The sequence below is a fragment of the Phacochoerus africanus genome, chromosome 1 (assembly GCF_016906955.1).
Source record: "Phacochoerus africanus isolate WHEZ1 chromosome 1, ROS_Pafr_v1, whole genome shotgun sequence".
Taxonomy (NCBI): domain Eukaryota; kingdom Metazoa; phylum Chordata; class Mammalia; order Artiodactyla; family Suidae; genus Phacochoerus; species Phacochoerus africanus.
This window is the reverse complement of record NC_062544.1, coordinates 282860107-282877005: the sequence shown is the minus strand read 5'-3', so window position 1 is coordinate 282877005 and position 16899 is coordinate 282860107. Positions and strand designations below refer to the sequence as shown.

General features: G+C 40.0%; 1 protein-coding gene across 2 annotated transcripts in view; it reads left to right on the top strand.

Moving 5' to 3' along the window:
- Positions 1-16899, top strand: part of BRWD1 (bromodomain and WD repeat domain containing 1) — a 120134-nt gene that overhangs the window by 7155 nt on the left and 96080 nt on the right. For both annotated transcript variants that reach the window (XM_047796669.1, XM_047796677.1), the window contains exons 5-8: positions 9260-9410; positions 11455-11553; positions 12444-12604; positions 13689-13910. In XM_047796669.1, coding sequence (XP_047652625.1) covers positions 9260-9410; positions 11455-11553; positions 12444-12604; positions 13689-13910 — 633 coding nt within the window. The remainder of the gene's footprint in view (positions 1-9259; positions 9411-11454; positions 11554-12443; positions 12605-13688; positions 13911-16899) is intronic.

The window sequence follows — 16899 nt, the reverse complement described above, 5'->3', positions numbered from 1 at the left end:
TTGTATTAGGTCTACCTGATATTTGTTTTATATATGTTCCATTTATTTCTCCTTTTCTCGTTTTGGAGTAATCAGCTACTATTCTATTTTTGGGGTGGGGGGTGCAGCGGCTGTGCCTCTGGCATGTGGAAGTTCCTGGGGCCAGGGATTAAATCTGAGTTAGGCAGCGACAGTGCTAGATCTTTAACCTGCTGTGCCACAAGAAAATTCCTATTCTTTTTTTTTTTTTTTCTTTTTAGGGCCACACCTGCGGGCGTATGGCATATGAAAGTTCCCAGGCTAGGGGTCTAGTTGGAGCTGCAGCTGCTGGCCTGTGCCTCAGCCACAGCAATGTCAGATTCAAGCCACATCTGTAGCCTACATCACAGCTCACGGCAGTGCCGGATCCTTGACCTGGTGAGCGAGGCCAAGGATTGAACTGGCATCCTCATGGATACTAGTAGGGTTCATTATGGTTGAGCCACGAAGGGAACTCCCCCATTCTAGTTTTTAAATTGATTTTCCATTATATATCCTTTTATCATTTTAGTGGTTTCCCTAGATATTACAATATGTGTTACCATTTATTTTAGGTACTTTACCACTTTTCATGTAAATTAAATTAAAACTATTCGTTGTCACCCTCTTCTTTGGGCTGTTTTGTTATTTATTTTAATGAAGGTTTGTTGGCAATAACTCAGTTTTCCTTTTTCTTTCTTTTCCTTTTTGGATTGAAAACATCTTTTGCCTTTTTTTTTGGCCTTCCCCACAGCATGTGGAAGTTCCTGGGCCAGGGATGGAATCCGAGCTTTAGAAGCAATCTGAGCTACCTCAGTGACAGGGCTGGATCCTTAACCCACTGTGCCACATGAGAACCCCTCTTTTGTATTTGAAAGTTTTTTTTTTTTTCCCTTCCAGCTGTGAAATTCTGGTTGGTTGGCTTTTTTCTTTTTCTTTTCTCCCCCCCTTTCTTCACATTTACGTTGAAAAGCCATCAGTGTTACTATTGCTCCTTTTAAGAGAATATTTTTTTCTGTCTACTTTTTAAGGTTATCATTTTGTCTTTAATTCTCATATGTTTTCCTGTGACATACTGTAGTCATCATAGATTGCTGCATAACAGATTATCTTGAAATTCCCGTCGTGGCACAGTGGAAACGAATCTGACTGGTAACCATGAGGTTGCAGGTTCGATCCCTGGCCTTGCTCAGTGGGTTAAGGATCCGGCGTTGCCATGCACTGTAGTGTGTGGGTTGCAGATGCGGCTTGGATCCTGTGTTGCTATGGCTGTGGCGTAGGCCAGCAGCTGTAGCTCTCATTCGACCCCTAGCCTGAGAACCCTGATAGCCACAGAGGTGCGGCCCTAAAAAGCAGAATAATAAAAAGAAAATTTAGTAAATTTAGTAACTTGAAACAACGCATTTATTAGTGTCTCACGGTTCTTTAAGTCATCAGTCCAGGCATGGCTGAGCTGAGTCCTGTGTGCTGGTCTCTCAAGGCTGCAGTCAGAGCGTTGGCCAGACCTGGGGTTTCCTTTGAAGGTTGAGTGTGGAAGGATCTCTTGTGAGTTCCCGTGGTTTTTGGCTGGCATAAGTTCCTTGAGTGGATTGTTGGCCTGAGAGCCTCAGCTCCTAGTCGGCTGTTGACTGCCCTCCGGTCCTTGCCACACTGATCTCCCCAACATGGCAGCTTGCATCATCTGAAGATGAAAGCTGATAAAGTTGTAGTCTGCTAGCAAGACAGAAGTCACAGTCTCTGGTAACCTATGGACGTGTTACTCAATGTCAGTGTATTTGTTGGTTAGAAGTAACTTAGTCAAGGGGAGGGAGTTTCACAAGTCTGAATGTCAGAGGTGGGGATATCGGGGTCCATGTCAGAAGCTACCCACCACATGTGCCTAAGCAGATTTCTTTGCACTGGCTCTGCTTGGGGTTCTCTGAGCTTCTGTCTGTAGGAGTCAAGTAGTTTAATGTAGAATTAAAGTTCCACGTGGGAAGGACAGAAGACTGGTGCAGAATAGTTCGAAGAAATAATGACAGCATTTTCCAGCATCTGGGCCATCGCTGGTTCTGTTTCTATTGACCACTCCATGTCTAGACCCTGGGACACATCTTGTGTCTCTCATTATCTTTTGAAGTATATTTGGCCTTTTTGTGTTAAAAGAGGCTGAAGTAGTATCGTTAGTTTCCATGAGGGACGTGCGCTTCTTCCTCTCAGGGCTGTTAGTCTGTGGTGCTGGGTCAGTCTAATTGTGTTTGATTATCTCTGGCCTTTGTTGCAGCTGTAGTTGTGTTCACTTCATAACTGACTTGATGTGTTTTGAGGACGGGATCAAGACTTTCCCTTCCAGCAGAGTTTGGAATTTGGGCGCTAGTGAGGTTCTTGAGATGTCTATACTTTATAGCCACCTTTCCAAATTTGGTAGGATCTTGTTCTCCTTTCTGTCCAGCTGCCTGCTTTTTGATTGCTAAAGAGTTCTCTTTGCTGTGCAGTCCTACCCTTGGCTTCCTACCTGATTCTCCTGTCCCTAGCTTTGCGAGGCTTCTCCCCCCAGCTGCTCTGCGGCCCGTTTCTGGCCCTGTGCGGTTGGTGAAGGCCTGTGGAAAGGAATTGGGGTGGGTCTGACTCACTCTGACAGAGGCTTCTTAGCATTCTAATTTGTCATGCCAGCCCATGGTTGGCTGTTTAAATGTTTGGCAGATTTTTTTTTCTTATTCTCATCTGTGTTCTTTCTCTCTCTGCTAGAGATGAAAGCAGCTGTGAATCTTTTTTTTTTCTGTTCACAGTCCTCATCAGTTTCTGGGATGTAGTTACTTAGATTTGTTTGCTCAGCTCTGTGAAGGGGATAAAAAATTATTTTTTAAGCTAATTCAGCCTTGTCTTCATGTTTAAGGTGAGAGCAGTATTCTCATACCACAGTTCATGGCAACACTGAGTCCTTAAACTCACTGAGTGAGGTTCAGACCCTCATGCTCATGGATCCTCGTTGGGTTCGTTATTGCTGAGTCACGATGGGAACTCCCAGGAATAAATGATTACTTTTAACTTTTAAAAATTATGTGGGACATATAACCATCTGTAGCTATCTGTAGGTACACCTAATTATACTTCTGGACACATAGTAGGCTCTCAGTATTTAGTGAAAGAATTGATGTTTAATGCTTAGTGTATTTTCTTGTTGAGAACCAGTCATCAACAGCTTGGTTTTTAAATGATATTTTGTCTCATTTTTGATTTCTTAAAATCTCTTTAGATATGTACTTCATTTGTAGGTCAGTTAGAACAGTGTTGAGTACTGAACAGTCATGAGATACATAAAAGTTACACATCCCCCTTTTCTTAAGCTCCTTAATCCACTTCATTAGGGACCTACAAAATAGAATCGTTCAGTAATTGTTTACTCTCTTCCCTTTTTTATATAGAAATGGGGACGTGGCATTTTGAACACAGAACTTCTGTGTTAAAATTATCTAATAACTCTAGCAACACATAGTGAATTACGCATGCAATATTACTTCAGAATTTGAGACTTGTATTTTAGTATTTGTAGTGGGGTAGGTGAATGTGATTTGGATGTAAGAATGGAAGTCAGAAAAAATCTCTTGATTTTGATCAGTTTGCATATATTTGGCTTTCAAAAACATCTAGAAGCTACTTCAGCTCTAAAATTCATAAGATACTCCTTGATTATCTCCTTCCATGCCCTGTTTATTTAGATGCAATATGGCTGATTCCAGTGATCCAGGATGTTCCCTCGCTAATGCATGATGCATTTATTGAGTAAACGAATACCTGCCATCCTAGGAGTTCCAGGGATGCCAGTGGGGATGAGAGATAGACAAGCTTATATCTCAGGGGCAAAGCTCACCAGAAGCAGCAAACAAGTTACCATAATACAAATTCAGAACTTTGGGATTAGGAAGGAAGGAAAGGTCAGAGGAGGTACAGGGTAGTTTGGATGGGTGTTGAAGGAAAAGTTTTGTTGACGGGGAAGCATTTGACTTGAAGGATGAAAAGGAGCCAGCAATGTGAAGATCAGAGGAAAGGCTGGGCACTGTCAGTCCTAAAAACCTGTATAAGAGTTTCCTGGTGGTGCAGCTGGTTAAAGATCTGGTGTTGTCACTGCTGTGGCACGGGTTCGATCCCTGGCCTGGGAACTTCTTCATGCCATGGGTGTGGCCCAAAAAAAGTATGTATTTCCTCTGACCCAGCAGTTAAGTGTCTAGGACCTTTTTTTTTTTTTTTTAAGAAAGTGCGTTTATTGGCTGTTGATAACTCATGTTTTCTGAATTGCCTTCTAATATCTTTTACCTGTGTGTCCACTGTTTTGTAAGAATTCTTCATATATTTAGATTATTTTGTCACATGTTCTAAATTCCTTTTTCTAGTTTGCAGGTTGCTTTTTAGTTTCTTTGATGGTTTTATTTTTAGAGGTTTAAGATTTTTAATTTTGTTACATCTGTTAATCTTTATTTTGCCTTTATGGTTGGTTGTCCTTAAAGCCTTTCTGTACTGAAAATTATAAAGGCAATGGAGTTACCATTGTGGCCCATCAGTAACAAACCTTACAGGTATCCATGAGGTTGAGGGTTTGATCCCTAGCCTCACTCAGTGGGTTAAGGATCCATTGTTGCTGTGAGCCGTGGTGTAGGTTGCAGAGGCGGCTTGGATCTGGTGTGCTGTGGCTGTGGTGTAGGTCAGGTAACTGCAGCTTTGATTCAACTTCTAGCCTGGGAACCTCCGTATGCTGCAGGTGCCTAAAAGGCCAAAAAAAAATTTATAAAGGCAGTATGATGTATCAATTATTATTTTTTTGGTTGTGCCTGCCCTTGGCATGCAGAAGTCACTGGGCCAGGAATTGAACCCAAGCCACAGCAGTGACAATGCTGAATGAGTCCTTAACCGTTAAGCCACCAGGGAACTTCCAGTATTATGTGTCTATTTATGTATATATATTTTTTGGCCATTTATAATTTCTTTTTTAATGCCTTTATGTAGATTTTATTTTAGCATTTGGTTAGTACAGCGTGTGGATCTAGCCTTTTCCAAATTGCCAGTTTGCAAGTAGCATCTGAGAATGCAATCATTATCATTTCCTAAATTCTTTCTGACTTTCCTCTGTGGACTTTTTCTGTTCCTATGATATTCTGACTCTTTCAGCGATTGAACTTTTATGGTATTTTTTTTTTTAACTTACTGTTTTATCAAATTCCCTATATATTTTTTTTTTCTTTGTATGGCTACACCTGTGGCATATGGAAGTTCCCAACTAGAGGTTAAATCACAGCTGCCAGCCACAGCCACAGCAACGTGGGATCTGAGCCATGTCTGCCACCTACACCACAGCTCACATCAGTGCTGGATCTTTAGTCCACTGAGCTAGGCCAGGGATTGAAGTCACATCCTTGGGGTACCATTGGGGTTTGTTACCACTGAGCCAAAACGGGAAGTCCAAAATTCATACATTTTATTTATTTATATTTATTTATTTATTTACTTATTTTTGCTTTTTAGGGCCACACCTGCAGCACATGGAGGTTCCCAGGCTAGGGGTCGAATCAGAGCTACAGCTGCCTGGCTACGCCACAGCAACTCAGGATCCGAGCCGTGTCTGCGACCTACACCACAGCTCATGGCCAGATCCTTAACCCCATGGTTCCTAGTCGTATTCGTTAACCACTGTGCCACGACGGAAACTCCCAGATGCTTAGTTTTTACATTGCTGGATAGATCTTTCAGCTCTTGCCACCATATCCTACAAGTGATGGGGGAGGGGAGGAAGGCTGCTTTCTTCCTGCGACTCTCTTATTAGGGAGGAGAAAGAATTTTTCCAGGCACATTCTCCTGCCTTAGGAGATTTTGTCTCAGTTTCACTGGCCAGAACTAGATCACATGGTCCCCTAGTTATGAAGGAGTCTGAAAAAGTGAGGTCATGCTTACGTGGGGGAGGTAATGACTGTTGTGTAAGCAAGTGATCAGTGCTCTGGGAAGCTAAAATACATTTAAATGCTTTTAAATGTAGGATCTTCACACCAACACTAGAACATTTCTCTGCCTAGGTCCTTTTGTATATACTGTTAAGCTCTTTATCCTCTTATTTCTATGTCCTGCTCTTGACTACTAAACTTGTATTTCTTTTTTTTTTGTCTTTTTGCTATTTCTTTGGGCCGCTCCTGCGGCATATGGGTTCCCAGGCTAGGGGTCAATCGGAGCTGTAGCCACCGGCCTACGCCAGAGCCACAGCAACGCAGGATCCGAGCCGTGTGCCGGATCGTTAACCCACTGAGCAAGGGCAGGGACCGAACCCACAACCTCATGGTTCCTAGTCGGATTCGTTAACCACTGCGCCACGACGGGAACTCCTAAACTTGTATTTCTTAATGAAGTTTAGAAGAGGAGTTCCCTTGTGGTGCAGCAGGTTAAAGATCTGGCGTCTGCAGTGGCTCAGATAGCTTCTGTGGCGCAGGTTCGATCCTTGACCTGGAATCTTCTGCATGCTGCAGGCATGGCCAAAAAGATATAATCATCATTTGTATCAAATGTACTTAATTTTTTGTTGTTGTTTTTGCTGAACCTGTGACCAAACAAAAAAAAAACAAAAAAAAAACTAGAAGAGACCAAAAACATTTATGTTATCAGAAGCTGAAGGGGAATTACGCAAGGAAGATACCACATTTTTTATTTTGTGTAAAAGGCAGAGCTCTCTGTCACTTCCTGCATTTCATTATTATACTGTAGTTTTCATTATAGGAATTATGATATTTATGTGTTTTTCACTGCAAGATTTCTTGATGTAGTTTAAAATAGATTGAGGGGAGTTCCTGCTGTGCAACAGTGGGTTAAGAATCTGACTGTAGCAGCTTGGATTGCTGTGGAGTTACGGATTTGATCCCTGACCCTGTGCAGAAGGTTAAGGGATCCATTGTTGCTGAAGCTTAGGCGTAGGTTCTAGCTGAGGCTTGGGTCGCAACAAGATTGGCTGCATCTTGAGAGCACTGGGACACAGGTTCAATTTCTGGCCTGGCACAGTGGGTCGAGGATCCAGTGTTGATATAGGTGTGACCTTAGGTTGCAGCTGAGGCTCTTCTCTCTGGCCTGGGAACTCCATATGCCGCGGAGCAGCTGAAAAACAAAAAAAAAACCTTTCCTTTTCATAATTCCTTCTGTTTCTCTCCCAGCCCCTAGCAACCGCTGAGCTGCTTTTTGTAACTATGTATATATATTTGCACTTTTTAGAGTTCTGTATAAATTAAATGATACAGTGTTTGCTCTTTTTTCTGGCTTATTTTAGTTAATATTTTGAGATTCATCCCATGTCATTGGGTGTTACTGAATTTTTAAAATTGTTGACTAGTACTCCATTGTACAGATATGCAGTAACATATATGCTCATTCACCTGTGAATGGACATTTGGATCGTGTCCATTTTGGGGCTCTTAAAAAGAGAGCTTTTCAAGAACAGGCACTTAAAAACCTTTGTGTGGATATGTGCTTTCATTTTTCTTGGGTAAATACGTAGGAGTAATAAAGCTGGATAATGTGGTAGATGCGCGTGTTACTGTTAAAGGTCCTGCTCTGCTGTTCTCCCAAGTGATGGTTGGTTCCGGTTAACATTTCCACCAGCGGTTTATCCACATTCTTGCTCAGCTTGGTCTGCAAGTAGGTGTGTAGTGATATCTCATTATAGTTTAATTTGCATTTCTTTTCTTTTTTTTTTTTTTTTAGGGCCACACCCGCGGCATATGGAGGTTCCCAGGCTAGGGGTCGAATCCTAGCTGTAGCCACGGGCCTATGCCAGAGCCTCAGCCACGCAGGATCCAAGCCACATCTGCAACCTTCACCACAGCTCACAGCAATGCTGGATCCTTAACCCACTGAGCCAGGCCAGGGATTGAACCTGCGTCCTCATGGATGCTAGGTGGGTTTGTTAACCACTGAGCCTCTACGGGAGCTTCCAAGTTTAATTTGTATTTCATCAATGAGCAGTCATGTCGAGTATCTTTTTTTTTTTGCTTTTTAGGGCGGTATATGGAGGTTTCCAGGGTAGGGGTTGAATCAGAGCTACAGCTGCTGACCTATGCCACAGCTGCATCAAGGCAGGATCCGAGCCGTGTCTGCGACCTACACCATAGCTCATGGCAGCGCTGGCTCCTTAACCGGCTGAGTGAGGCCAGGGATCTAACCCACATCCTCATGGATACTAGTCGGGTTCATTAACCTCTGAGCCACGGTGGGAACTCCTTTTCATGTGTTTATTTGCCATCTTTGTATCTTCTTTTGCCCCTTTAAAAAAATTAGTTTTTTTTTCCTTTTTTGTACATGAGGCTTTATTCCTAGTAATCCCAAGCTGCAAATAACCCAGGTGCCCAAGGGTTTTTTTATTATAGAGTTTTGAGAGGCTTTTTATTTGGGGGGGGGGGGGGTTCCTGCACTTGTGGCATGCGCAAGTTCCCAGGCCAGGGATTGAACCCGTGCCACAATAATGACAACACTGGATCCTTAACCCACTAGGCCATCAGGGAACTCAGAGTTCTTTATATATTCTGGATACAAGTCCTTTATCAGATACATGCTTTGCAAATATTTTCTTTCAGTCTGCATTTGTCTTATTCTCTTAATGGTGCCTTTTGAAAAAACAAGTTATTAGTTTTGCTGAAGTCCACTTTACTTATTTGTTTTTTTATGGATTATGCTTTTGGTGTGATTTTAGAAATCTTTACCTAAGCTCAGATCATAAAGATTTTCTCCATTGTTTTCTTTATAAATTTTTTTGGTTTTAGGTGATACATTTACACCTATAATTTGTCTTGAAATAATTTTTGTGTGTGGTATATAAAAGTTAATTATTTTTTTTTTGGTAAATGGGTATTCACTACTTCTAGCACCATTTATTGAGAAGATTATCTCTTATTTTTTGCACCTTTGCCAAAAATCAGTTGTTCCTGTATAATACATCCTGAAATTGGGTTAATACTTCAACTTTGTTAGCCCTCAAGTTTGTTCTTTTTTGAAGCTGGCTTTTCTGTCATTTGCATGTAAAGATTAGAATAAAATTGTCGATTTCTACAAAATAAAAAGCCTTGTAGGATTTTGATTGGGATGGCTTTGAATTTATAGATAAACTTACTGCTTATTTAGGTCTTCAGTTTCTCTCAGCAGTGTTTTGTAGTTTTCCTTGCACATGTTTTTCACATGTTTTGTCAGATTTATTCCTAAGAATTTAACATTTTTTTTATTCCATTGTAAAAAATGTTGTTTTCAAAACTTGCTCTCCAATTAGGTCTTGTCCAATAAGCATGTGGCTCCTGATCATCTGTTGCAAATCTGCCAGCGCATCGGTCCCATGTTGGATAAAGAAATTCCACCCAGTATTTCAAGAGTCACTTCTTTACTTGGTGCAGGAAGGCAGTCTTTGCTACGTACAGCAAAAGGTACCTTAATTTGAAGAAGTGTTCTGCTTTGTATTACTAGCTTAATAATTATAATTGTGAAGTAATGTCAGCATTGTGGAAGAAAGGTGATATGTAACTAAAAACCATGCTGTGGACTATAAAATTCTCTGCATTTAGCATAGACATTGAATTTTATTATATCAGTGTTTAATGGGTCCTTCTGCATTTAAAAAAAATGATAAAGGTATAGATGTTAAGCTCAAAAGCTTGAATTTATTATGAGATGTGTTTGAGGTTTTATCAATGTGAGTTCTTAATTTTTTCATTTTGTAGCTCACTTATAACTTCATTGAATGTAATTGTATGTGTCTAATAAACTCTTTAAATGCTAGAAGTATTTTATTTGATATTTAGATTATGCAAGCCCTTTGTTATAAGGGGAAGTGATTTTCTAAATTTGGTAGCAGTTTGAAAACAAGCACCAAAAATGTACAATTGCATGGTTCTTTTTCACCAATTTAATTTTTTTGCTAAATTATATGGTAGCAGAATGTTTGGAATTGCTGTTCTTTTTCTGTTAGCTTGGTATAAATCACTTAGACTAAGTACATGTATGTGATATGACCTATGTATACACCGTGGCTTAACTGCTAATGGGCAAGAACGTTGGCTCTTCTGATCCTGAGCATACGTCAAGTTCCTCCCTCATGATTATTTTTAAGATCTCTTGCTGATGTGATGCTGCCTCTTAGATGCACCACCAGTATAAAGCTTGACTGAGAAAGAACAACCCTCCCTCTTGGTTCCATGCCAGACTGGTTTCTCAGCTTTAGTCGTTTCTTAGTGCTCTATGGTCATGCCACACTGTGGCTTGAATCAGGAAACTGTTCATATTCTTCCTTTTTCTGTGTCCCTATTCACCTTGTAATATTCTATTTTAGGTTGTTATGTAGTAGTTGCCTGGGTAGCCTGTTTTCCTCTGTTTTCTTTGTGTCAAGCTCAATGTCGTTTTGTGATGAGCACTGCTTTAGAACTGGCAGACCTTAGAAGAGACTTCAGCAAGCTGTCCTAGGGTAGGGACCATATTTCTTTGTTTTGTACTAGTGACATGAGAGGATGCCTTGTAACTGCTCTTTGATGATGGTAGTGGTAACGAACTCATTTTCGTGTAAAACATGATATGCCTGTTAGTTTGGGGCACCCGAGGCTCAGTAGAGGTTTATGTGATGCCTTTTTCCCCTTCCTCTTTGTGTCGTGAAGAAGCTAATGTCTAGCACAGCAGAGTCAGTGTTCTGCTGCTGTCTCCTATAGAGGGGTAGACATGTTCTCTGAGCATACCTGGTAGGGCTGGTGGGGCTTTAGAATTAGTGTCGAGACTCACAAATCCTCCACGTGCTCTTGTGATCCTAAAACAAGAGGAAAGCCATTTACTTTTGTCAGTACTTTCTAAGAGACTAAAGTCATGGTAACATTGGCCAACATGAATCTTAAAACTCAATAGCATTTAAGTATGTTAATTAAGTCAAGGATTTTCATATAAATACAAAAATTAAATTTTTCCTCACAAAAATTCTCACTTCTGGAAAGTTGGATCAGTCCCGAGTAAGACTACATCATTAATAATTATATAATTCAGTAAAAACAAAAACTTTACTTGGCATCGAGTGGGACTTGGAGTCAAAAGATCTGGTTTTATGGTCCATTTTGACCAGTCCTCTGCAGTGGATCTCTTTAAAGGTCCTGGAACCTTTGAGCCTCAGTTACCTCACTTGTAAATTGGTGATAATACCTACCTCACAGGGTTGTTGTGAGGATTCAATGAGATAATGTATGTGGAAAGCACTTTGTAAATTGTAAAGTGCTACACAAATGTTAGTTGTTGTTGTTGTTGTATCTGAGATGTCTTAAATTTTTTTTTTTCCTTCAGAAATAGTCTAATAAACCTCTAGGGCTTTTCTGTTAAAGTATATTAGTTGGTAAACCTTTGAATAAACAGTTTATTACAATATACGTAAGTATTCTATAAAATCTTTTTTGGGGTTAACTTTCAAGATTTTATGTGTATCTAAAATTCATTTTAAAGACTGCAGGCACACAGTTTGGAAGGGCTCTGCCTTTGCTGCTCTTCATAGAGGAAGACCTCCTGAAATGCCGGTGAATTATGGCTCCCCACCAAATCTTGGTAAGTGAGGTTGGCTTTTCAGATGCTCAAAACCATTTTTTAAATTTCTTGACCAACTTTGTAACTGCTGTATTAACAAAAAATTTTTTAAAAAGTTAATAAAAAGAGGCCGTTCCGGAGTTCCCGTCATGGCTCAGTGGTCAACGAATCTGACTAGGAACCATGAGGTTGCGGGTTCAATCCCTGGCCTTGCTCAGTGGGTTAAGGATCCGGCATTGCCATGAGCTGTGGTGTAGGTTGCAGACGTGGCTCGGATCCCGTGTTGCTGTGGTTCTGGTGTAGGCCGGTGGCTACAGCTCCCATTCGACCCCTAGCCTGGGAACCTCCATATGCCTCGGGAGCGGCCCAAGAAAAAGAGGAAGTTCCCATTGTGGTTCAATAGTAGGGAACCTGACTAGTACCCATGAGGATGCAGGTTTGATCTCTGGCCTTGCTCAGTGGGTCAGGATCCAGTGTTGCTGTGAGCTGTGGTGTAGGGCGCAGACATGGCTCGGATCTTGAGTTGCTGTGGCTGTGGTGTAGGTCGGCAGCTGTAGCTCTGATTTGACTCCTAGCCTGGGAACCTGCATATGCTGTGGACGCAGCCCTAAAAAGAAAAAAAAGAAAAGAAAAAAAAGTAACTGCTGTATTAAAACTTGAAAACTGGTAATGTTGTTTCAAATTTGTTATTTTCCTAAAACTTACTAAAAGTAATAAAAATTAATGGAAAACAATCTTATTTTAAAAAGTCAGTTTTAGTGCTTTTAGTGGAACAGAACTGGGAAGAAACTCTGTCTTTAGGATTTCTCATACATTGATTTTTGTAACCCTCTAGAAATTGTTTTGGAATTTTTCTTAGCTTTTTACATATTGACTCCCCCTTAACCGTTTTTGTTGTTTTTCTTTCCTAGTGGAGATCCATCGAGGAAAACAACTTACAGGGTGTTCCACTTTTAGCACAGCCTTTCCAGGAACTATGTATCAGCATATAAAAATGCACAGAAGGATTCTCGGACATCTATCTGCTGTTTACTGTGTAGCATTTGATAGGACAGGACATAGAATCTTTACAGTGAGTTAACATTTTAAATTCAATTTGGTATCATTTGGAGCACTTTAGTGTGCATCAAAGTTATCTAGGACATCTTAAGATGTAGGTTCTATGTTTCCCATTCTCAGGAATTTTGAAATCAGTAGGTTTGGTGGGGGGCCCATGAATTTGCATTTTTTAAGTATTCCAAGTGATTCAGATGCAGATAATCAGCCCTGATGTGTTGTTTGTGAGACTGATTTAGAGGAGTGGTTCTTAGAGTGATCATCAAAGATGCTTAAAAAATTCGAGAGCCTAGTATTTCCCTTTCAGCCCATTCTATACCTGCTGCATTAGGTTACATAGTGTATTAACCAACCCCCCCCCACCGCAGAAAATCCCAATCTCTCTGGGTGGTTCATGTTCACATTGATTACTCATGATCTAGGAAACTTGATTGACTGCTTTAATACTGAAGGATTATTTTATAATTGTTGTAAACTCTTATCTAAATATTTTAACCGAATTAAATATGGACTTTAATTTACCATTTTAATGCTTTAGGGGAAAATTGGGATAGTTGAAATTTAAATTTCATTTTTCAGATGTTGAGATTCAGAGTAGTCAGTCACATATTTACTGAAAGGATGGATGCTGGCTGGTACTATAAACTTGAGACTTTTGTTTAGTTATTTAAAATGAGGGTGCTAGTCCCATTATTTTTTGTTCTTGGAATTGCCACTTATTCACCTTGTGGAACATAGATCTATCCTAACACTCAACAAACTATTTAGTTTGATAAGAGCTGATGTGACATTTAACCATTGTTAATTGAAATAAGTGAGCCATGAAATTTTAGTTGGACTTTTTACATGGCAGAGGACTTTGGGAAATGGTATTTATAGTGGACCTGTGTCATAAAAATGAAAACTCAAAGTAACTATTACTAGGTTTGAAGAAAAAACTATTATAAATGTTTTTGGCTGTGAGGGTCAGAATTTACAGAGTTGGAAAGAGGGGAGGATTATAGACACTTAATTTGAGTGACAAGTAAATAGTATTCTTTTACATGATATAAAAGATTTGCTGTGTTAACATCTCATTTTTGGGTGTATTTTTTTCTTAGGGTTCAGATGATTGTTTAGTGAAGATTTGGTCAACACACAATGGCCGCCTGTTATCCACACTAAGAGGTCATTCTGCAGAAATTTCAGATATGGCAGTAAACTATGAGAATACAATGATTGCTGCAGGGAGCTGTGATAAAATAATTAGAGTGTGGTGCTTGAGAACTTGTGCTCCAGTTGCCGTGCTTCAAGGACACACGGGGTCAATTACGTCTTTACAGGTAAACTAGCTTTAGTGTACATATTTTGTGTATGACCTCTTTTTCTTTTAAAATTCTTTTTCTTTGAGAAATAGTAAAATGCTTAGTAATTATATGATCTATCTTAAAAATAGAATTCTTGCTCCATGAGTCTTGGAAGGGTGATGTAATAAATATCTAATATAGTGAAGAGCTTTACTTGAAAGCGTGATGGATGACGTACTGCTTGCTTTAGGTTTATGGTTGCACTGAATGACTGTCAGTTATACAGCAGTGATAGGTTAATGATTTTGCTGCCTTATTTATTTATTTATTGTTGACATGCTCATGGCTCGTGGAAGTTCCCAGGCCAGGGATCGAACCTGTGCCATTGCAGTGACAACTCTGGATCCTAAACCCGCTAGACCACCAGGGAGCTCCTGATTTTTTTACTTTAAAAAACTTGTGGAGTTCGTTAAGTTGATTCAATTTGATGAAATCTATGAATTTTTTTTCTTTATTGTGGGAGTTAATTTTGAGCCATATGTAAGTTGACAGAATTGTATGATGAACCCTATGTGCCTATCAACCCATGGCCAGTTCTTTTTCAGCCATTTTACCTTGTACCTAAAGCAAACCCTAGATTTCATATCATTTCTTCTGTAAATATTTCAGTATCTCTTTCTAAAAGACAAGCAGTATTTTATTAAAAACACAACCAAAACATTATCATTACACTTGTTGATGTTAGTTTCTAATTGTTTCATAAATTGCATTATTTTATTTAGTTTGTTTCAATTAGGAATCAGACAAAGCCTATACCTTGTAATTGATTACTGTAGATTAAAAGAATCTTAAAACAAATTGTGCCCCCTTGTCCAATTTCTTTCCTTCCTGCCTTCCTGCCTTATGTCTTTATGGGCACCCTATGGAAGTTCCCAGACTACGGGGCAAATCAGAGCTGCAGCTGCAGACCTACACCATAGGCACAGCAACACAGGATCCAAGCTGCATCTGTGAGCTACACCATGGCTCACAGCAACACTGGATCCTCAACCCACTGAGTGAGGCCAGGGATTGAACCTGCATCCTTATGGTTACTAGCTGGGTTCCTTACCGTTGAGCCACAAGGAGAACTCCCAGATTTCTTTTTAAAAAGTCTCTTGTACTTTGTGGAAGGAATTGGGCTACTTATCTATAGAGTTTCCACAGTTGGGTACCATTTGCCTCCTGGTGGAGTAGATTAACAGTTTTCATTTGTATTTCTTGTAAGTTGGTTGTTGGATCCAGGGTAGTAGTTTTATTTAATGTGCATGAGAATCACTTGGAGGCCTTGTTTAAAACACAGATTGTGGGAGTTCCCTTTGTGGTTCTACAGTATCTGTGAGGATGTGGGTTCCATCTCTGGCCTCTCTCAGTGGGTTAAGGATCTGGTGTGGCCGCCGAGCTGTGGTGTAGGTCGCAGACGTCCCATGGATCTGGAGTGGCTGTGGCTGTGGTATAGTCTGACAGCTCCAGCTCTGATTCAACCCCTAGCCTGAGAACTTCCACATGCTGCAAATGTGACCCTAAAAACCAAAAAAACAAAACAAAACAACCCTCCCATACAGATTGCCCACTGCCAGAGATTTTGTTGGATTCATAGTGTTGGAAGTTGGACCTGAGAATTTGTATTTGTAACAAGTTCCCAAGTGCTGCTACTGCTGCTCCTCCGGGAACCACACTTCAGCTTCATTGCTCTGGGGGCTCGGTTGCCTTGACGGATACGCTTTTCCAGATGTAAAGTGTATGGTGGTCTCTGTGTAGTCACCCTAGATCCCTTCGTGCTGAGAATGGTGCTATTCAGTCATTTTTTATGAAAATTACATTTTGTTAGGAGAAAATGATTTATAAGGTCTTTTGAGACACTTGGTGCCTCCGATTTGAATTTGGCTAAAGCAAGGTGAATGATTTCATTTTCACATGTGAATTTATCTGACGTAAGTGGTCTATGACTTTGGTGTGAAGTTCTGTGATAAAAGTGATTTTTTCATCAGCTCATATGGTCAGTAATCTTAAAGAATAGAGACTGCAGACTTAGGTTTGAATGATGACAGCTACAGCTGGGACTGTTTTACTTTGAAAATTTAAGCAGTTTTTGACTTGCCTGTTTACTTTCAGGCGAGGAGTACATTGTTCTCCAGAGGGCTTGATACTTTGAAAATTTATTCAAATCCTAGCTCTCTTCCACAGATTTTTGTTGTTGTTTGACATGAACTTGTAGGCAATAGAGCAGAAATAAGAACATTTATAATATTTTGTGAGGGTGTCTTAAGACCATTGTGGAATTTTTAGTGCGAAAGTATAGCTCTGGTCTTCACTAAAACCCATTCTTTAGTAGTGAGGGGGCCCATCTTTGTCACCTACTCAATATATCAAATCTTGGGTGGTAGTAAGTTTTTATACACCAGGAGGCTTTTCTGTACTTGCTAGTGGTTTCTCTGAAGTTCAGAGTCAAATCATGATTTTAGTTATTAATCTTTTTCATGTTCTTTGCCCCATTGTTACTGGCATATATATAAACCACCTTAAATTTTCATTAAGGTTTTCTTTTTATTAAAAAAGATGTATAAGTAATATTGTTCGCAGAAAAATTAGACACAGTTAACAGCAAATTAAAACTTCCATAATCATACCACCTAGAAATGTAATCACTTCCAGTATTTTAACCACACACCTTTCACAAGGATAGCATTATACAGTGTCACTTAATATAATTTATATTCTCAAAAATGTTACTACCAGACTAGCTGGGTTGCAGCCAGAGGTAGAACCTTTTGTCTGTTTAAGAGTATCAAGTGATTGTCCTTCAGGAGTGAGAGACATAATGCATAGCTGGTGACTGGAAAAGCTAGATGAAGGAGAAAAAGAATTTGAAGTGCTACTGTATTGAGTAATTATGGAGCCAGGATATGGTAGGTAAGGATGGCCCAGAGAAGGAAACCTTGAATTTAAAAGCATTTTCCGGTTTTGCCGAAGGTGGCTGAGAAGC